This window comes from Osmia bicornis, chromosome 9 (assembly GCF_907164935.1).
Source record: "Osmia bicornis bicornis chromosome 9, iOsmBic2.1, whole genome shotgun sequence".
NCBI lineage: Eukaryota > Metazoa > Arthropoda > Insecta > Hymenoptera > Megachilidae > Osmia > Osmia bicornis.
This window is the reverse complement of record NC_060224.1, coordinates 3,572,168-3,594,263: the sequence shown is the minus strand read 5'-3', so window position 1 is coordinate 3,594,263 and position 22,096 is coordinate 3,572,168. Positions and strand designations below refer to the sequence as shown.

Below are 22,096 nucleotides of genomic sequence, written 5' to 3'. Positions count from 1 at the left end.
CCGGCCTCCATCGAAAGGGACCAACGCGTTTTTCTCTCCCCTTTGATTCGATGGGATTCATGAGTTGACTTTGTACAGAGAGAGAAAGAAAGAGAGGGTATCGTCCAAACTGTCGGACTTTCCTCGTGTCCGGATAATCAAACTGTTATTACAGTATCGACGGTGAAAAATGTTTGGTTTGCTCGTGGTAAATAAATCAATTAAACGATGCTTCTGATTTCGAAGAAGAATTGAAAGAAAGTTGTTATTTGCGTAAAAAGATTGATCCTGTCTTTGAGTGAAGCCACTATCCGTGTTAGGGAACAGGTTGATCAACAAGAGTTTATCGTCGGTCTGTCTTAAAGAGGCCGAAAAGCGTAAAAGGGGCTGTATAAAAGGTTAGAAGGGAGGAGAAGGAACTCGAAGGGCAAACATTTTTCCGCGCTTCTTCGAGAGCTAATAACCTCTGCATATTTGATGGGATTCCATTCTTGTAGCGAGAGAGATCGTTCCCCAACGAAAACGTTGCTCGCTTCGACGTTACCACGGGAAAGGAAAATCTAATTTCTTTCGCTAACACGATACAATTTTGATCTCGCGCCGCAATCTGAAAGCTTTCATGTCCCCGAGGCGGGTAAATCTTGTATCCTCTATGCGTTTTCACCTTACAAATCCACCCTCTGCTTCTTCTACTTTTCCTACCTTCCCTTTTCATCTCTCTTACCAGTGTATATATTAAATTGACCAACGTTTCGTAGCCGGTTTTGTTTGCCTCGCTCGCGAGTATCGATCCTACGGAGGAAGCACCGAGGGAGAACCGGCAGGCACCGTTTTGTTTCGTCGAATGACGGATAATATCCTTCCTTTTCGTCTGTCTCGCGGAAAACTCCGCTCATCTAGCCCCGAAAAAGGGTGGAAAGCCAGAGAGGGGATGAGAGGATCCTTCTCCGGAGACCTTTCGTCGATTTTCTTCTGTCTTACGGTTTATTAACTCTCGGTCGATTAGTCGACCCCGTGATATCCTCCGTTCGATGGCTCCTTCGAGATTTACGCTCGAATTATTCTTCCTCCACCACGATCACCGACGTCCACTGTTTATTATTGGAATCATTGGGCAGATGGGAGTCGTGTTTCTTCTTAAAGGGAGATTAATTTTGGATCGTTCATCTTGGTTAATGATACGTCCAAGTTTATTTCTGGTATTTAGGCTGTTGGATATCAAATAAAAATGACTACGTGTACGTTTCACCGACATCTTTATTAAAACATAAATTTTCTAAAATGAAGATAAATAACAGAGTTAAGTTTGAAGTAACAAGGCTACGCCAGCCAGGGTCCATTTGGCCGGTTTGTCTTTGGTCTTCAAATTGAACGTCCACACGTAAGTGGGTCCTCGAGTTCTCGTCTTGTACACAGGACACTCGTACATGTTCCTGAGGTCCTGTTTGTCCTGGGTGATTGCACGTACGTTGATCACAGGCATCGGAGGGAATAATTCCTTGGGTTTCGAGTCGACTATGATGCCTGTCTGCACGTCCCATCGCGCTCCTTCCATGAAGATCCCATGAATGTACGCTCCGTCTCTCGGTGCTGCACTGATATTTTAAAAAATATCAAATAAACGAGTAGATTGAAGATTCAAGTGCAATTCACGTACGTGAATTCCTCTTTGTTCTTCTTCGTCACGTCGCATTGCAAGCACATTTTGTCCAAAGGCAACTCTTGTCTTCTGGCTGTCGATTGCATGATCGCCGTCAGCAAAGACTGCGGATTGAAGAATCCAGCCAGCCATACCGAAGGTGGCAACTGAAACAACAATTTTAAAACGTTCCTTCGTCGGATCAGCGGTTCGACGGAAGTAGAATCTTACAACAAAGTCCGTTGACCAGGTTTCCAGCTCTCTGATTCGCAAGAGGAGATCGACGAACCAAGCGGCGAGACCCAATAAAGAGGGATAAGCTCTTTTCGCCCAGACCGGCGGTACTTGGTCGAGAAATAACGCGTTCTCCAAGTCCTCCATATCCGAGGTGATGGTCAGTTCACCCTTCAGACCTAAATCCAGTTCGCGAAGCGATCGTTTCATTTCGCTGGTCAAGTGGTTCATTCGTTCGCACTCTTGAAACGCCACGATCACATACGGTGTTCTTTCCTCCACTTTGCCCATTATTTCGGACATATTGAACTCCTCGGGAAGTTTCTCCATTATTTCGTCCAGTGTTTGCTTCACCTTCGAACAGACACCGATGAACCGATACCGGTTCAACGGGAATAATAGAGAACGAATCGAGGGGTACCTTGTCTTCCCTCGTTACTGTTTGCCCGCCGGAACTACCCGCGTCTCGGGGCTGCATCTCGAACACCGTTTTGAATAGATTCTCCGCGGTCATTGTCAGAAAACCTATTTCAGCGTTCGGGTGCAAACCGTACAAATAGGGCGACTCTGGGGGCATCGCTTCGTCGATGTACGAATGGTAGCCGGCTAGGTCTGTGTTGGGCGGTGCTGGGAATCCTGGAAAATATTTGAAACTCGAGGAATTACGATTAAAATTTGTTATTTCTATTTTACCTGGCGCTAGTTGCAATTCTCCATCGACCAAATCGGGTTGCATTAACTCCTCCAGGTAGGAAACACACAGTCTCCTATCCCAGTCGTCCGTGATGTGTCCTCCGTACATAATTTCTCCAAACAGATACCTTTGCATAATAGATTCATTTAAAATTATTCGTGAAAGGTGCATATTAAAATCGTCGACACGAACCTCAAGTCCTCCCAGGGTACCTTGGACGTGGCTTCCAAATAATTGTACAACACGCTCACGCTGATATGTAGGTCACCCACGTTAAAGGGGTAGATTTTATTCCAGCCCTGTGGACCGAATTTCCTGCGTTCAGCGACCACCGCGTGAAAGTAACACAAAGAAAATAGAATCGCCTTGAATTCGGCTTCTTTGCTGCACATCTCCAGTGTCTCTTGAGTGAAATTGTCTAAGGCTTTGTGCAAGTTCGCTTGCATCCCCGTGGGTGGTTCGTTTGTGATCTTGATGGATGATTCCAGGATACCCTAATTCATATATTTTCAATTTCATATAATTTCTTAAAATGATATGGAAAGAGGAGAATGAAAAGTTACTTGAGGTATGATGTGTCCTGCTGGAGTGCTAGCTGGTTCAGCACTCATGAATACTCTGTAATCTTCATGAGAACCTTCTGCGGCTATTTCTAACTTCTTCTCTAATAATGGCAACCATTTCTTCACCAAATGGATGTTCTGCAAAACCACCCAGTGGCCGTTCTTAGCCGCCACGTCCATAGCCTGCTCGGCGACCGTTTCCTGACCCTGACCAAGGGACACGTTGTGGAAATTCTGATTGTCCAGCGTGTAACCCAAACGACGACCCAAGTCCTCCACGTCCTGTTGAAACGTGGATCGGTCGAGTTTATGGGGACACGGATATGGGGTTCGGTGTTACCTTCAGAGGATTCACGCCTGGAGAGAGGATGAAGAAGATGGGTGTGGTAGGGCTGGTTTCCTCGAAAGATTTAGCGAACTCGACGGTACGGCCCTCGATGTATCTGGGGCCCAGTTTCTCCTCGATAAACGCGGCGATCGCGTAGGTCATTCTGTCAGGACGAAGTGCCCTGAGCATGCAGAGCCGCTGAATGGTCGTTTTGTTTTTCCACTCCTGCGGGAATTTCTCTCGCTCCGGGCACTCGCATTCCACCAGCTTCTTCCATCGCTTCGCCGAACTCTCTATGTCTCTGTCCAGATTACTGCGCAAAGATGGACAATTTTGTTTTGGTAACCTCGATTTCGTAGACTCAACAGTCAGAGACACGCGTACCGAAATTCCTCCCTGCTGGCCAGGCTTCTTATTCCGCCCCAGCTGGTGTTGGTAAGAAAATCCACGGGGGATGTGACGTGAGGCGTGACAGGGAATCGCAGAAGGAAGTCGAGCTCGCTGGATGTCACCTCGTTTCTCGCCAACAGTATCTGAAACGCCATTTGCGACGCGAAAATCAGTTTGTCGCACTCGAACAGACCCCTGGTCGTGTACATGAACACGGAATAAGTGATGCACTCGATCAGATTCTTCACTCTTCCGGACACGTCTGCCGCGGGATCCGCCTTCGAGATGGCTTTTTGAAACACCACGCTGAAAGCTTTCAGAGAGAATTGATAGATCGGATTGATGGTGTTCAGATCGTTCAGGATGAAGTAGAGTAAAGAGGCCCTGGTCGCAGCTGGTCGATATAATTCTCGCGCAGCGTCGATTTCTCCGCTGGTTCCTCGCGCTTCCGTCACTTTGCATTCGATCTCCGCCGCGGTTCTCTTCGTCGTCTCGAGATTTTCCACCAAGGAGGTGTCCCCTAAGACGTTGCTTCCCGCTGATGACAATCTGCGCTGATAAGATCGTTGGATTATCAAATTAGAAAAATATCATCGGGACGAGGGATATGATTAGACCTTGATAAAAGCGAATCTTCCAAACTGTTCAGGGTAATCTTGAAGTCATTCTGTTGCCTGGTTAGTTCAGCCTTCAGCTCCTCGAGATCCGGTCGCTCGGCTTTCACTACCTCGGCGAGTAATTGATCCTCGAGTCCGTCCCTCGTTACCGTGAAATTAATTAGAGTAGTTTGAGCCTGCATCTCCGGCTTGTAATGGGGATTAGCCAGCTTCGTGTGCAATAATAATCTGAACAGCGGATTGTATTCAACCTCCTTGTCACCGATCTTAATCGCGCGACCCTTCTTAATCAAGTTTCTGCCTAACAGAGGATCAAGGACCGGATCTACCGTTTCACCGATATTCTCTACGAGGACCGTTGAACCGGTAGCTAGGGACTGTTCGATCACGTCCAAGTAACCCTTTTGCCCTAATCTAATGACGCGAAGCTCCTCCCCGTATTTCTGCTTGATCCATTTGATTCCTTGAAGCTGAAAGAAAAATGACGAGATTTCGGGTCGCACGGAGTCGCTAACGAAATAGAAGCGTACCTGAGGGTCGATCATCAAGGGCCAACGATCCGAGTTGGTGAGAATGGTGGCGTTCTCCGTGGACATTCTATCGTTTGGCAGTCCCTCGTTGTTCCACTTGGCTATTTGAGTGTCGTCGGTTAACAGGGACAAAGGGTCCAACCCTTCCGTGATCGGAACCGTTGGTTCGACGCTTCGCAGAAACGGTAGCCACTGTTTGTGCAACAGATCCTGACGGAATTGTTTGGTGAAGCATCCAACGTAGGAGATGAACGCTGTTACCAGTAACACGTCACCGGGCAACGTGGACGCTTGTTGCATGAAGCTGGAAATTCAATTATTTCATTTATCGTAATTTCTTTCGTCGTAATTGAACTCACTTAGCCACAGAGTCCGCCCATCGAATATTTTCCGAAGCCAAACCACCGACCAGCCTGTTGGCAAGCGCGATCGTCGCGTTGGTCGCATCCGCTTCCTGTTGACACTTGAGCTTCTCCGACGTCGCTTGTTCGAAATCCGCCGTCAGCTTCGCCAATTGTTCCTCCAACGACTGTTCGAAAAACAATTTAATTTAAATTAAATGAAAATCGTGTTTTCTGTCGTTTACGTACGACAACTTTGCGTTTGATCACGCCCAGCTTCTCCTGAGCGGCGGCCAGCTCTGCGTTCGCCTGCGCCAACGCTTTACGCTTCGGCTCCACGTCGCAAAACACCTCGTAGAATTTGATTATGTTGATCACCCAAGCGCAGAGACCCGCCGCCGCGGCGGATTTCGATCGGACGAATTCTGGCTCGAATTCAGAGTCCTTCAGATACGGTTGGATCGCTTTAATCACTTCCGGATGAATATTCTCCTTGTCGTAGTTGATCAGAGCGTCCAAGAAAGTGTCTACTTTGGCCATCGTGATCTATAAATCGAAAACGGTGGTGCATCGTCGAATTTGACACTGTTTCGCGTGTACCTTGGCAGCCTTCCAGCTTCTGTCCTTTGGTATTTTACCAGAAGGAGCCAGGAGGACCATCACCGCAGCGGTCACGTTTGTCACAGCCCCAGGAGGCGAACCGAACGACTTCAGTTCGGTGAGATTCGCCTTGTTCAGTGTATTCAGCGCTTCTTGGGCAGCCAGTAAAGCCGGCTCTGCTTTCATCAAGTCCACCTCGCAATCCTTTTGTTTCTTCAATACCTCCTCCGCTATTATGGCCACCTTGGACTCCTCCTCGTCCGCTGAACGGAAAAAACAGCGTTTAACATCGATTATATGTTTCATTCTGTCGCAACACTTACCTATAGCCTTCTCCTTCTGAACTTTATCCGTTTCCACGCCGACGATCGTGATCAAAGCATCGGCAGCATCGTTCTTCTGCTGCAATTCCACCTCCTGCACCGCCAGTTTCTCCTTCAGTTTGTCTACCTGCACAGCCGTCGAACGAAGTTTCTCCAGACCGTTCTCCAATCTGCAAACCCTACCTCGAAGCTCGCTAGCCTTCGTTTTCAACAGTCTGCTGTACAAGCTGATCTGCTCGAGAAACGACTTCGGCGTCGTGTAGTTGTAACGACGTTCACTGGCTAAATAATGTCTGCTGGCCGTGTTCACGCTCGTATGAGCATGGGCCATGAATTTCGCCGCCGATTCCCTGGATCGAAGGTATCCCGATACTTATCCCGTTACGTCTATCCAGACCGGTCGTGCATGTCGCGATCGATACCTGTAACTTTCCGGAAGTTGGTCCAACTCCTGCAGGAACCTCTTCGATACAGACATCAAAGCTTCTTGCGGCCATTCGTGAAACCAGTTGATCGCCGTGGAATTTATTATCGCCGGGAATTTCCTCGAGCGCACCCTTAAAGTGGAGCCGACCGGGGAGAAACAGAGAACTATACGAAGCTGTCTGCGCACCCGGTCGATGAAGAACTTCCAACAGTTCTCGCGGGTGTCCAGCATGCCTGCACCTTTCACCTCGTTCCGTACTCCTACGGGAAGTTTCGGTATCGTATAATAATTGTAGGATTACGTCCGAGGCTCGATTGGACAACCTGCAATTATGTTCTCCATCTCGTCCTCGGCGAACAGGTCTGGAACCTCGCCGGAAGCTAGCATGTCGTTGATGAGCACGAGAAACTGCTCGTTCGCCACCTGCGCGTCGGTCATCAAGAACACTAGGCCCAGGTTTTTCAATCCAGACTTGGTGTACAACACCGCGAGCTCCAGTTTCAGATCAACGATTCCGTAACCCTTCTTCAACTGAATTTGGAACACCTCCAATGAACTTATGAAAGCCGCTAGCCGAGATAAACTCTGCTTGCCGGATCCTCCTACGCCAACCAGTAACGCACTTCCTCTAGGCGATTCCAAGATTCTGTTTATGCGACACACGTGCATCATGGCGTCCTCGAACAACACCAAATTCATGGCGGCTACTAGATCGTTGTAGCTGACCATCGCCTCGGATAGCAGTCTGTGAAGCGTGGACCAATCTTTCACCGCCATGTACTTTGGTTCCCCAACTCCACCTGATATTTTCAAAGATGTTTTAAAGATTTTTGGATCTTACGAAGTACGCTATATTTACCAGCAAAGTGACAGAAAATATTCGGTTTCTCCAAAACAGCACCCTCGTCCACTTCCTCCACGTTCTTCTTCAAAATATCCAACTGCAGTTTAGAGAAACTTTCTATGTCCTTCTCGTCGGTAAGTTTGTCCCCGTAAACGCGATGGGTTTCGTGAAGCCACAGTCTGATCAGGTCTATGGAGGACTGTAGGCACTCGTTGCCGCTGAACAGTAATCCTTGGAAACAGTTGGACAAGTCACGGAGATTGAAGATGTAGTGGAACTTGACTGCTGTTGGGAGGAACATCTGGGCACACCGATGGTGTAATTGAATCGATGCTTGGACGATGTTGTTGCATAGATCGACAACGGAGCTTGGAAATCTATTAAAATAAAAATTGAATAACGATTCGAAAATCTTTCTAACAAGAAACTAACCTGTGCTCGATGTTTGCCAGGTGCTGAGATAAAATCGAAGCATAGATCGTGGTCAGAGATTCGGTATTGGGAAAACTAACAGCGAACACTGAGAAGTGTCTCTGCAATCTTGGATTGATCGTGAAAGAACCCGCCGTAGGGTTCATACAGCTGACGTATTGACAATTGTGGATGTCCTTCAACGTCAACTTCGTCCTGTCGTACCAGTGACCATAGTCCAAGTGCTGACGAATCAGAGTATGAGGCTGGACCGTTCCATATCCATCAACTTCAGGCATGTTCATGTCATCGATGAAGTACACTAAGGTTTTGTTTCCCGGTGGTCCATAATTCCTGCCGGCTTTCTTCTCCAGAGATTTCTCCAGGATCTTTTGCAACATCTCCGAAGAAGTGTAGAAATTGAAGGGTACGTTGGAGACAGCGTAGTTCTCTGGTAAGTGGAGTAGTTTCTCAGCGACCAGCACCGTCTTCCCGCAACCAGCTGTGCCGACCAGCATCACCGGATGTCTCTCGGCCATCAGAAGATCCAGGAAATACTTGATCCTGATCGACTCCGCGGTGTAGACCAAAACCGCTTGCAAAGGCATTTCGGGGTCCAGTTCGAATTTCGGAAGACGTTGAGTCCACGGGACGAAGCTCTTCGTCTCAGCATCGATATAGTAATCGAAGACCGTACCTTGAGAGGGGAATCTGATCTGCTTGAACTCGTTCACCCACCATTTACTGAACTCCACTCGATAATCTATCATCTGATCCTGGAACATCGACGAACCGAAGGACCATACAGCCGCGAACACGAAGTAGAGCTCGTAGTGTTCCTTCAGGAAGTCGGTACCGGTGAGTTCTGGCTTTAAGAGGCAATGAAGAAGATGACAGAGCATCTCCACGTGCGCCATGTCGGCTATAGGTGTGATCTTTTTAAATCTCGTCCTCAAGGTCTCCAGACAAGGAGGGATGTACTTGTCGAATAACATGACCAAATTGGATTTCTCGATAGGGGATGTTCTTTTCTCTACCCAGCTGGTGACGTAAGGATTCCAGCCTAAATCCTGAGGATTGATGTACAAGATACCAGCACGGGATACCGTGGCTGGGGTGGCGGTCCTCAGGTTCGAGATTTCGAACAGCAGCCTCATCACTGGGGTCAAAGCTATCCTTTCGTTACTGGCTAAGGTCAGCACCTTGTTGTCGTCCATGACAGTGTTCAAGGACTCGATCCACATGGGATCGATGTCGCCGTCCAGGACGATCCATTTTGGATTTTCACCGCCCAAATTCGCCTGCTCTCTCATGATCACAGAGAAGAGACCGTCTTTCCATTCCCTCGTCGCTGGATTGATGATTCCGAACAGTTCGTCGTTGGTCACAGCTTTCGGGTTCAGATCGTTGTACACAGGCTTCCTCTTCATGTTCTGATAGGTTCTGAATAGAGTCTTCCAGACTTGGGTCTTACCCGAGCCTGCAATGCCCACGATGAAGACGGAGTGTCTTACTTCCAGTAGTTCCTCCAGTTGGACCACCTTCAAGATAAACCCGTCCTCCGGTTGAAGCAGTAGATCAGCAGCCGCTTGTTTCACCATCTTCTCGAACTCGACGTCCCGTTTCCTGGGGACGTCCAAAGCGGGGAACAAGTCGGCTATTAGACCCATGAAGACCGGCAGATCGTCGGAGACAACTTTGGGTATATTGAAGTCTCGGAGTGCTCTCATCAGCACTTGTTCTTCCGGTCTGCCAGGGTCTCCTCGCTTTAGACTTCCGGCGACCACCAGGACGGACTTTATCGCGCGTAATCCCCAGTCGTAATGGTCCTGCTTCGATAACAGCTCCTTGCATAGGGTGTACAGGGTGATGAACTTCCTGGCCAGGATTCTAGCGTCCTGAAACCCTTCTGCCACCAACATGATCTCGCAGATCAGCTCGAAATCAGGGACGACCATTGCGCAGGGTCGAAATAAGGCCTTCAGGTTCTCTGGTAACTCGGTACGGCCTGCGTAGCCAGGGTTCATGGTGATGAATATACCAACGGTTGGCTCCAGACCGATCACTTCTCCCATGAAATTAAACTTTTCTTTCTTATCTCTGATGGCGTCCTGGATCGATTTCACTTGTACTGCCACCACCGATAACACCTCGACGGTGATTCGATTGAATTCGTCGAAACAACCCCAGGCACCGGTCTGTGCCAGGCCTTTGTATATGTTCCCGCAAGACTTGTAATCCATTTGCTCGGAGCAGTTGAACACGTATACCATTATGCCGAGGGCTCTGCCTAAATCTTTCGTCGTCTCGGTCTTCCCCGTCCCAGCTGGGCCGGCTGGTCCGCCGCCCATGATTAAATGCAGGGACTGGGTCAGTGTTATGTAACACCTGTCCGTCAGCGGTGTTATTACTAATCTAAATCGAGAGACAAATTAGAAGGGTAAATTGGAAGATGCAGATGGTAGTTAAAGGGTTCTAAGGAGTTATAGGAAAAATGTTAGCACCTAGGTGTGTTGCCCAGGTATTCGTGCGAATATTTGAACTGGGCGTCACAAATATTAGCGAAGCAATCCTTTTCTTTCTCGTCCCATCGATGGCGTAGTTGGCTCTGCCATTGGAAGGCCTGGGATGATTCCACCTTCGACTGTACCAACTTGGCGACCACGTCTCTTGAGTGCACATCGATCGTGCAGATCGTCATCACCTTCTGTCTCTCCTGTTTCGTCAGCTCACCGATCAGCAACGCGATCAGTATACTCAACTGAGAAATTTGTTTCTTCAGGTAGTCCTTCAACGAATTATCGTAGCCCTCTTCCAATCGGGAGAACGCGATGTTCACCTCGGTGGTCCACCAGATTTGCGTGGCACAAAGGGAGACCTGAGCGGGGTAATCGAACAACCATTGCTCCCGAGCTTTTTCCTCGTACGTCACCACCGCCTCGCTGAAGTAATGTCTGATAGTGACTCTCATGACCCGTTGCAGTCGGTTCAACCAGACCTCCACCGCTCCCTCGCAGTTCATCTCGCAGTTGGCGAATTCGACGTACTCGCCGTCCTTGGCGAACATACCTTGACGTAAAAGAAGAAATCAGTAAATCGTATCGCGGTACGATTTTATTCCTCGACGTAGCTTACATACCCGATACCAGTTTCGGCGAGCTAGCTGCCGCGTCATCGAATTTCAATCGGGCCATGGAGTCGAACAATTTCGTCAGATGCTTGGCGACCACCTCTGGCTGATTTCCATTCGACAGAATATCCAACAGATCGCTCGACGAAACGAAGTAGAAACGTGGAAATGCGAGACGCTTCGTTTCCAGATACTCTGCCAGAGCTTTCTCGCAGAGAACGAGCTCCTTTTGTAACACGTCCAGAGCGGATACGAGGCCCTCTTTGTTCGTCGCCTCCACCACGTTCAACGTTCTCGCCAGCTCCTCCGTCATACGCTTGAACTCCTTGTCGATCCGGTCGAATCGTTCCGCGTCCACGGGCAATTGCCTCCGTATGTCCTCCGACGAGGTGAAGATACTCTCGAGGTGCATCCAGGTTCGTTGAACCTCGAACCAAATCGTGGTCACCTGGTCGGCGATGCTCAGTTTCTTCTGCCAGCTGGACACCTCCTCCAAGAAGTGGGCGATGAACTTCGAAGTGATGAGATTTTGCAGCTGCACCTGAGGAAAGGTAGCCTAATCGCGTTACCTTCGAGACGTCCATTTTATACGAAAGGCTACCTGATTCTCTTCCAGAGTCTCGATCAGCTCCTCGCTGGCTCTGATCAAAGTTGCCCCGGTTCTGGCGTGGACTTCCTTTTCGAACTCCATCTTCGACCACGTGGCATTCAGTTCCCTCATGTACTTTTCCATCGACATTTCCTTCACAGCCTTGTCCACGATGTTCTTCACTTCCTCTTCGCATTCGTGGAGATTCAATTCCAACAGGTCTGCCAACGTGGTCGACTCGTCCATGACGAATCTTACCTAATCGCAGGTGTCTGCTGATCGTCATCTCGATACGATGATCAATTTATTCAAAGAACGAAGAAGTGATAGGTGTGTTTATAAAAGAAACGTGTTTAATGTAGAAAATTCTATTTATTGAATGAATTATTATTTACAGTGAAGGTGTACAAAAATATTGAAAAATTGTGCTGCATGACATGCTACTAATTCAGGGGTCACCAAACTTTTTGAGAAACGGGTCGGATTGAAATTTTTAAAAATATGAGAGTCGGTCGAAAAATATTTTTATTGAAATCCTATTAGAACGTTAATTTATATTGCACGTGTAAACAGATATAATTTCTATTGGAATTTATAATGGAAAATATCTATTAAAATGTATGTCTTATACCAAATCATAAAATTAATTCGAATTAATTTATAATTAAAAATCGAGGGCCGTAGTTTGGTGACCGCTGTAATTGACTCTTCGGTGCTTAAAATTTTTATAAATTACAAAAGGTGCGCGTATGTACAGTGGACTTACGGTCATTTCTGGAGTCATGTCGCCCAGTTTCTGTAACACCGATAGCGTATATACAGCGGTGCAACTAACTCTCTAACATCTTGGTGAATACACATTTTAATTGGCAAAATTTCACCTAACTCTGATTCTCGCTATTCGTAAGAAAAATTGTTACAAAAACACAGACACGATCTTTTAGGAAAAAAAGGGACACCGATATTCGTTTCGTATACTTAGTCATCGATCTTTGAACCCTGAGGATACCTTAGTGCTGTTCATCAATTGTCTCCAATGTCTTTCCCGAATGGCGGGGTTTTGGAGTTCGGCCACAGCCCTCAGGGACGTCAGCATATTTTTCACGGTTGCCTCCAGCGATACGTAAGTGTCCCACGATCTCATTTCTTTGTCCAGTGCTAATTATTCCAATGCATACATCAATAACACTTTCACTTATTTCATTTGAAACGTTAATTATCGATCACCAACCTCGTATCTCTTTGGCAAACTTCTTACACTCGATGTCCATGTTCTCCACGTCGATTTTTCTCCAGGGTGTCGTTTTCCACCCCTCTATACTGCTCCTAACGATGTTCACGTAGTCCCATAGCTGCTTAAGCATCCTTAGCTCCCTCCTACATTGTTTCAGTACTTTGAACTCTGGTACCGTCACTTCGAACAGTGACGCAGACTCTTGTATATCCTTCATCTGACGTTCCAGCATCAGGATCTCCTTGTGTCCTTCGTCTAATAACTCGTAAGGATTCTCGCAGTCGTACTTGAAGAAACTGTACCGACGAAAGGCTTCGCGATAGAGAGTTATGGTTGTGTCGAACGCGGAGATTCGTCCTCGTATTCTGGACACCTCGCCTGTCATTAATTAATTCGTTCATTAATTTTTCAAAGATTCAGAATCATTTTATTTATGTACCTGCTTGTAATGGAGCCACCTGCTGTTTGACCATCAGGGCTAGTTTCTTCGTGTTTGACCATTGCTCTGGTAGTTCCTGAAGCAATACGTTCACTTCCTCTGGAATGTCTTGATCGTAGAACTTCAACAGTTCTAACGTTTCTTCTAAGGGTTGAAACATTTCGTCGGTGATTGGCTGCCTTTCTTTCACTTGCAGTAGGTATCCCATCACGCTGACGAGACCAGCGTAATCGCCTGGTTGTATGGGTTGTAAGAGACCCTCGTCTGCTCGCCTGTCCAGAAACTACCATTTAATTCTACCTTCGCGAAGGTGTATAAAATTTCATAAAGTTGACGTCAGAAACATTTCTAGTAGATTACTTTATCAGCAGAGAAAATGGGATAAAAGGGTGCTGGAATAGAAAAAGAAAGACACCTTATAAAGGATCCCAAATCGGAGAGACTGCTGGTAACACGATCGACCAGATGTCTTTTGAACATGCTCGACCATTTGCAGACCATGTTCAGCACCGACTGTCTAAAGGGTCTCAGGTCTACCCTGAACCAGCCACAAAACACTTTCGACGCTTCCATTTCCTCGATCTCGAGATAGAGGCCCTCGTAAAGGTCGATTTGTTCGCGGAATTGCTCCATTTTCGGCGGTGACCGTCCCGGTCCCTTGGGATCCTGCACGGCCACCATCTCCATTTCCTCCATCGTCAATTGTCGGCTGTACTCGAGAAACTGTTGCATCACCATGTCCCTATCGTCTAACCAGAGATAGGCGTATCCTGATAAAATGAAATAAGGAAACCATAGTCCAGACACGATCATCTGATAACAATAAAACTGGAAACGTTTCAAAGATTCATCTTTCAGATCACCTTCGAAATTGCTACAAAATTCTGTCGCTTCTTCGATCGCATTCCCAACGTTATTCATGATATCATTCTTCATTCCTTTAATGTCAGCATCGTCCTCCAGTTCTTCCGCGTATCCTCTGGAATTCTTTTTGATCCTCGGCACCAGGGCAGCCATGCCGATGATGTCGTTCAGGAGAGCTAGAATCAATTGATCCAGCCCATCTGGATCGTCCGGTTCCAGGGATGGTATGTAATAAAGATCGGGCTCTCTGAGTTCCAACTTCGCCTCCAATAACGGCTCCGTGTTTCCATTTGGGTCCATATTCTCCACCAGGTATCCTAAGCCGAAGAGAAAGAAAGGTTGTCGGTGGGTTAGGAAGTTGGAAAAGGTTCGATCGAGGGAAAACATGGAAACCATTCACCTAACGAACACCCTACTGCCCTTCGAAGGGATTCCATTGCAATACCATCGACGTAAGCCACGTATCTTTGCCAGGGCTCTTCCATTTCGTCGGAAACTTGGAAGAGCATCCTGTTCTCATCCAGTAACGAGTGAATCTGTCCAGCTGCTCTCTCGACCTCGGCGTAGCGTCTCGATACTTTCTCCGGTCGTTCGTCGAAGGATAATAAAGCATCCTTACGACGATCCCTCCTCTCGATCAGAGGCGTCTTCGTCCAGGGTTCCAGGATGTCTTTGATCCTCTCCACGTTAGTCTGGGCAGATTTCATCCGTTTCCAGAGACCCTCCACCAACCCGCCCAGCTCCTCGATGTACTCCAAAACGCCGTCAGACTTCCAGCAGAGTTCTTCCTCGCCCCGAAACACCAGCGAATCGATCCTGGTTATCTCCTTCTCGATCAGCTGGAACTCGACCCGTCTGGTCGTCTTGCATATGTTGTTGTACGAATCCACCGTGCCACCCAATAGGGTGCGGAATTTTCTGAACGTTTCTGCGTTCTCGGACACCTAGATGAGGAATAAATGTAAAAAATAAGCATTGAGTTATAGTTCGATATAGTTTTTATTTTAATGAAATAACTCGATGTCGACGCTCGCAACACTACTCGCAATAATACCCTCTCAACTTCTTGACTTGTCGCTCTCTCGATGACTCGCAAAACTCTGGGCCCCTAGGCTGAAAAACTTTCCCCCTAGGCCCACCACACAGGTGTGCAGGGTGCCTCGAGAGTCAAATATAAAATTGTCTCCCAACCTTTATCGCTTCCTCGGGGATATCCGACCGCGACATCTGCTTCAGATAGTTCACCTCCTTCAGAACACCCAACAGCTCGGGATCGAAGTTCAATAGCAACGTGGAATCCTTCTCCCGCGCGAGGATATTGCGATTCAGACCAATAGCCACGGTGCTGGGTACAATCCGCGCCCATTCCGCGAACAGATCGTCCTCTTTATCACTGAAAATCTTGATCAACCTCTCGTATCGCTGCTGTATGTTCCGGCCTTCGTCGCTGTTCGCTATACTGAAACCAGGAAGAACAGATAGTAATATAGGCACGTTTGCTAATTCCGGATCTATGTCACTCACGGGTGTTGAATAGACCTGAAGGATTGAATGGGCAGATCGATGCGTTGCCGCAGCATGCTCGTGAATGTCAAAGCCGCGGCCAGAGGAGGAAGATTAATCAGAGCGCCTCTGGTACCGCGGTTAAACAACACCTCCACCACCGTCAGCTCGACGTTCAACAGCTCCAGGATCTTCGAATAACGATTCACGAATTGTTTGCTGATCGCTGGTCTGTCCAGTACCGATCCAGCGATATTTATCAACTGAAATATCAATCTTCTGTGTAAATAGCATCGTGATTTATCTTTGGAAATACCTTGAAGACACTTTCGAGATTTCCACAGTCGTCGAAAGCTTGACAGAGGATGGCTGCTAGTTTATTATCGAGATCGGTAGTGGACTCGTTGAATTTGGCGCAATCGACGCTGAAAGATTCGTCATCCGGTTCGAGGGCATCGTTAGCTCGCACGGTGAACGAGAGGAACAGGTGCTGAAACTCTTTGTAGACGTTCACGATCCTACTGCTCAGGGATCTTCCGAGGATCCCACCGATTTCTATCTTCTCCAACTTGGAGAACTCCATCACGGTGTGAAACAGCCACTCGATATCGCCGAGTCGCTTTAAAAAGGCGTCCAGACGCCGGAAAACCGCGCTGGGATTGAAGGTCCACGGTGGAGCGTCGGGTTTCATCGCTGGCATGTCTTTGTTCAATTCGAACTGACGTTTGAATTCTTCTAGAATTCCTTGGCGAGCAAAGAAGAAAGGGTTAGATGAAGAATTTCGAGAGATTTTAAAATAAACCTCACCTTTCGATATCTGAACGCGTTGCAATGCTTCGTCCACGTCGCTTTGAAAGATGGACGAAGGATCGAGGAATCGACGAGCTTCCTGGATCAACAGGTTGCTAATCTGTCGAAGCATGATTATCACCTTGGAGGAACTCTGATAGTAGCTGGATCTCGACCACGCTAATCCGACCGAGTGTATCAGTGTGGCCATTAACGGCTTAGTCTCGGAGAAGTCGACCTCTTCGACGGACTTGAAACACTTTGCCAACGGCGACAGATACAGGGATATCTCTTTCGCCTCCGCCATCGAGGAGACGACGTTTTCGAAGAGGGTACGGAAACAAGGGTAGTACGCGCTGTCGGTTCTCTCCAGAATGCTTGCCATTTTCTTCACGCGATCCTCGTGCAGCTGATCGTAAATATACCTAAAGAAATCATTTTCTCTCCGAATCTTTCATACGAATTATTTCAACGAAAAATGATTTCCAATTATTGAACGACGTCTACGAAATCTCTACAACTTTGACGTGAAGTCAAATCACCTGGACAGCACCCTTTGACTGACGATGGGGGGGTTATGACAGATCTACCTTAAATTCGCCAATCTGGTGGACCAGTACTCCAGCTCGACGTCCGGCGTCGGATTTTGGCCGTTCTCGAAAGCGGCGCTTGATTCTTGAGTGACAACGTCGTTCACCAAGTAGGCCCACTTTATCACGACACCCTCGATGGCGCTCTTCAAATACAGATCGACGGCTTCCGGCCCTTCCGCCCGGACTAATTTCTCCACTTCCGTCACCTTCTCCATCCCAGCTGGCATTGGCAGAACCGTCCTTCCGTTCACCTGCCCCTTTACCTGTGTTTAATGAATCGATACTTGAATATCGTAAAAGTTTCACGAATCTTAGAAATCTGTACTTGATACAAAGTTCCTCTCAAGGAATGAACGTGTTTGCAGATGTCCTGGATCGCGACGATTGGTAGATCCTTATGATTCTCCGATTTACTCAACAGAGGTGCGAATACGTTGTCTACCAATGTAGCTAATTGATCTACGACTCTCGGTGATAAATCTCCTAGAATCAGCATCGAGGAACACGCTTCTTTCTCCTTCGCTAAGGGAGCCTGTTTCACTTTCACCGCATAAATTCCTGAATACATTGATTAATTAGTGATTATAGAGAAATATTTTTTTTTATACTAACCTTTGGTTCTCTGACAGGGGATGGGGAAGGAAGAGGACGCCACCAATTGCGCGTTCGGTGTCAGGACGACGAAGAGCGCCGCTGGAAGAGGATTATCCAGGAAATCCAGCACGGCGTTCCTGTATTCCTCGGTGAGTAACAATCTTCCCCATTTCTCTGGCTTCAGTTTCAGCGACTTTTGCACGAAAGTACCGATGTATTCCAGCCGGAAGTCCGTCGGTCCGTCCGGAGTAGCCATTTCTACGTCAACGCGAGAATCTCGTATTAATCATTTCTTGCAGAGTGCTCGTGTTACTCCTTTCGTAAACACGTTTCGTGTCACCTGGGGCTCGAAAGATGGAGGTCGAATAACGAAGACTAGCATAGAAAGAAGGGTGGTTTGATATTAAAAAATCGTGGTGCAAGCAGGTCAAGAGACCAGGCACCGACTGAAGCGAAGAAAACGACTGGGTTTCTGGCATTGGCCGATCGTGTCTTTGAGCCTGCTCGTTGCCCTATTGTCACGGGACGCACGGAATATCCAGGAACTGACATTGCACGCGATCCCGTCTTCCATGTACTGGCAGGTACCATTTTACTCTTCCATAGTTGCTGAAGAACAATATCAGTTCGGCTTTCGCGTCGACGCCGCTCTCTTCTCCTCGCTGCTTTTCATTCTCAGACAAATCAATTAGTGCGTTTTTCCATCGAAATTTCTTCGAGGAATCGGTGAAACAACTAACGGGTAAGTGAAATTACCCGTACCGTTTCTACCAGTTGCAATCTATCGAATTGGAAATTCGTTTCTTCACGGTGTTCGATCGAGAACAATGAAAGCGAAGGTTTATCGGTCCATCAGGCTCGATGAACGAAATCGTGGATTGTGTTCGCGTCCGGCAGAATGCACCAGGGAGGAAAACGTTGTCGTTTCATCCGTTCGCCGGGGACAAAGTTAGCTGCGATCGGATCCGATCGATCGACCGTAAAAACGTGGAAATTGCGCTGACGTAAAAATAGGAAGGTTGCCGCAGCTGTTTGCCCTTGGACTTCAGCCAGATCGAAATGGCCCTATTTCTCCGTCGTTAAACCATCTATTTTCCTAATAGAGAAGAATACAGTACCGATGATGGCTTCTCGGGAAAATCAATAGGCATCCATTAAAATTTCCACCGAACCATTTTTCCGTTTAAATTTCTAGGGTTAAGACGCGTTGTTCGATCGTTGATCAGCTTATCGGTAGAATAGGCCGATCGTTGTTGGAATTACAGCCCTTTGTGATACCTCACAATACACGTGAACCCACGTAAGAATTTGAAAAATAAATGCCAGCCGCTCTCGCGAACATCTGCCACCCCCGGGGCGGCGTTACTCTCTGTTAGGTAATTTCGAAGAGCCATAGCCGATCAAACGTCGGAATTAATTTCTCCCGTCAGATTAGCTGTCTGGCATTTCCCGAAAGGCACGAGATTTTCCGGTGCTCCGAGCACACGCGCTTTTCGAGCGACGTGCACACGAATGGGCGACGAGATCTCTTCAGAGAAACGGCTCGTGCGCGTTGAACACAAAGGGAACGGTCGCGCTTTTCATTTCGCGGCGGCTCGCCCTTCGTCGAATTAGCAGGGAAAAAAGAGAAAAAGGTACCGGGACCCTCCTGCCGAATTGCATTCACCGCGGCGAATTTCGTTCTCGTCGGATACTCGTCGCGTAAATTGCATCGAGGCGTAGCTGGGAATTTTGTCGATCTGTTTTTCCCTATCGCGAAGATCAACGCGTTTGCCATAATCGATGCTGCGTTAAAGAAAAAACTTACCTTTCTCCTAGCTGGGTTGTAAGAATTGAGACGGAGCTCCTTCCTTTTCAGTTAATTCAATTTTATTTGATGGCTTAAAGTTACAAGCGAAGGTATATTACAAGTACCGATTTCTATCGAGGCTCAGAACCGTCGTAGCAGAGTCTTAATAATAAAAGAACTGAACTGATTGGTAGCGGTAGCGATACTCATAAAGAAAAAAGGTGGCACGAAGCTTGATTTGTCGATTCTGGTGAACTACATTTATTCGGGTTGTCGGCATTTTCGCAATATGCCGACCCCGAATAAACTGCTCGCTCAGAATTGAGAAACGATGAATTTGGATGTTGGAAGTTGAAGAATAATTTCATAGTGATTTCATTTAGTTAACCGATAACGTGGCTGAAGAAGCTCAATTATTCTTTCCTCATTATTCTCATCATTAGCCGATTCGTCTGGTGGAACACGACAGAGAATTAACAGTCTTCTCAATGAATTCGTGCTTTGATCGGTAGAATACTACCCCTTCAATTGATTCCGCTGCATCATCAATCACTCTTGCTTAGAGCTTCTGTCCCTAAATTGAAATCGTCGAGTGGCAAGGCGAGAAGAGGAAAAGAGAAGAAAAGATGAAGGAGAAGGGAGAAACGCGCCTCCGAGCGTCGCCCAAACAATTTGCACCGGGCGTGGGTAATGATTTCGGACGTTATCTACCCCTGGGCGAAATTTGTCCCGGTTCCCTCCATTCGTCATCCGCCCCGCGACTTCCTTTATCGCGACAAACGGACCGTGCGGATGATCGTGGCCCACAACGGATCATCCAACGGGAGAGTGAACCGGAAGCGGCGGAGGCCTCACTCGAGGCGGTTTCGCCCTTTTTGCTCGACGCTGACGCGCGGGAAATTGATGATCGCGAACGAGTCCCGCGGCTATTTCTCGTTGTCGAGCTTTCCAGCCTTCGAACAACGCGATTTCTTATTTAGCCAGCTTTTGAACTCGCTGTCATTTTTCACGCATGCCCCCGCAATTTCCCGTTCGACGAACCTACCACCGATCCATCCCCTGAAAACTCTTGCTTTTCTTCATTCCTCTTTCGATCCTCGTCTGGGCGGAACAGAAAAACAGACCTAGGGGGTAACTGAAACGATTACAAAACGTGGATGGAAGCCATCCGGTAAACTTTCCATCGACTTTCGTGTAGGATATTTGAAAGAACACGACGAGGTTCCTCGTGAAATTGATAGTACCGACTCCGTTACTCATTCGTCATTCTTATCTGAATCCAGAGTCTGTTCATTCTTTGTATCGTGATAGATCCATCGATATCCATCTCTTTCAGAAAGTTTCTTCGAGCCTATCAAACCGATGCTTTCGTGAAAATTTGTCGTTGAAGCTTCGAAAGTATATCAGTAAAAATTAAGCCCTAGAACTTTATAGACTCACCCTGTGAATAAAGACAGAGAAAGTACTGTTTCGTCCTTTGCTGGATGAAGTTATTTTCGCGTAATCCGGGAAGATGGCCGTTTCAAAGAACGGGACGGGAACAAATAAAAAAGTTGAACAGTCTGGGTGAACCGGAGCCGTAATCGAGTGCCGGGAAAGAACTCTCGCGAGAAGCTGTCTCGCGAAACGCATCTGGCGAATCTGGTGACGGTGGAAAGTTTGTCGGGAAAAGGGGAGGCTTAAAGCCGGCTCGTGAACAGGGGTGGTAAGATGTCACTCGGCGAGCATGTACGCGCATATATGCCAGCCTGACGGACGATATTATGATAATCCGGTCGGCGTATATTGACACTCCACTTGGAATGCGTCGAGGGAGTCCGTTAATAAGACGACGGCTTCGAGAATACCCAGCGAGGGAGAACGTGAGAGAGAACATGTGCTCGAAACGAGAGAATCCCTTTCTTTCGCCTCTTCCGCGATCGCTAATTTGCTGATTTCGGGACTAATCCTGACACCGATACCCCCCGGGGGGGTAATTGCTTGCCTTCGTCGAGGTCATCTTTGCGGAATTCTTCGGATAATTTCTGACCAACCGGTTCCAAGTAACAGCGAGGTGGGGGGTTGTATTCCGTACCTTCAACCGATTTCGAGTTTAATTAAACTGCGACTGGTTGAGCGAGTTCCTCGGAGCGTGAATCGTACGCAATTTCCGGCCAACGACGGTGGCAAAGGTGTCAGGTTCGCGGGGATGATTAAAATAATAAATTGCGGTGCTCGTTTTAGGGAGGAATTAGCGTTGCATCGGTCGCGCGATCCCGCAACGGTCGGCCGTTTCTAGCACCGCAAAGGACGATACTCTGAATTATAAATGTCTCGGAGGGCGTTGCCTTTTCCCTAGACCTAAGGAAATTCACGTGAAACGGGGGGATGGAGATTTTAGCGGGGCTACGTCCCTGGCCAGCAGCCAATTCGATCTCACGGTCCGCCTCGTTTTCGGAATTGTACTATTAGATTTACGGAAAACGTCTCGGATCTCTGTGTGCTTAAATTTGTAGAATGCATTCGGCGAATGGGATCTCGATTTTCTTGCCTATTATGATTTTTACTATTTCTTGTATCGGTATTCCAAAAGTTTGACTTTCCGAAATACGTCTGCGATCATCGAGCAACAAGCAACCACATTGTACGCACGTCTGAAAACACAAAGAGAAA

The 22,096-nt window shown here is 47.6% G+C and overlaps 1 protein-coding gene across 1 annotated transcript; it reads right to left on the bottom strand.

Moving 5' to 3' along the window:
- Nucleotides 1-1,279: 1,279 nt before the first annotated feature.
- Nucleotides 1,280-17,911, bottom strand: LOC114878285 (dynein beta chain, ciliary). Its single transcript, XM_046287161.1, has 36 exons — nt 17,674-17,911; nt 17,387-17,619; nt 17,059-17,324; nt 16,487-16,893; nt 15,996-16,423; nt 15,701-15,942; nt 15,368-15,635; nt 14,577-15,120; nt 14,176-14,493; nt 13,728-14,082; nt 13,313-13,584; nt 12,871-13,251; nt 12,649-12,797; nt 12,406-12,435; nt 11,652-11,897; nt 11,060-11,591; nt 10,425-10,989; nt 7,942-10,335; nt 7,525-7,886; nt 6,989-7,465; nt 6,661-6,925; nt 6,239-6,588; nt 5,916-6,178; nt 5,565-5,861; nt 5,334-5,503; nt 4,975-5,278; nt 4,445-4,914; nt 3,822-4,376; nt 3,450-3,750; nt 3,110-3,391; nt 2,739-3,040; nt 2,546-2,673; nt 2,274-2,488; nt 1,850-2,206; nt 1,622-1,785; nt 1,280-1,580 (listed from the first exon to the last, which is right to left on the bottom strand). The coding sequence occupies exons 1-36, from the start codon at nt 17,909-17,911 to the stop codon at nt 1,280-1,282; spliced, it is 13,431 nt and encodes a 4,476-aa protein (XP_046143117.1).
- Between the last annotated feature and the right edge of the window lie 4,185 nt (nt 17,912-22,096).

Excerpts from the sequence above, each read along its gene's own strand:
- LOC114878285 (XM_046287161.1), bottom strand. The coding sequence starts at position 17,911 with ATGGCTACTCCGGACGGACCGACGGACTTCCGGCTGGAATACATCGGT. Across the intron at positions 5,279-5,333 it reads TGGGCGGACTCTGTGGCTAA|CTTCATGCAACAAGCGTCCA; the intron begins GTGAGTTCAATT and ends TTGAATTTCCAG. Across the intron at positions 3,751-3,821 it reads GCCAGCAGGGAGGAATTTCG|TAATCTGGACAGAGACATAG; the intron begins GTACGCGTGTCT and ends ATCTTTGCGCAG.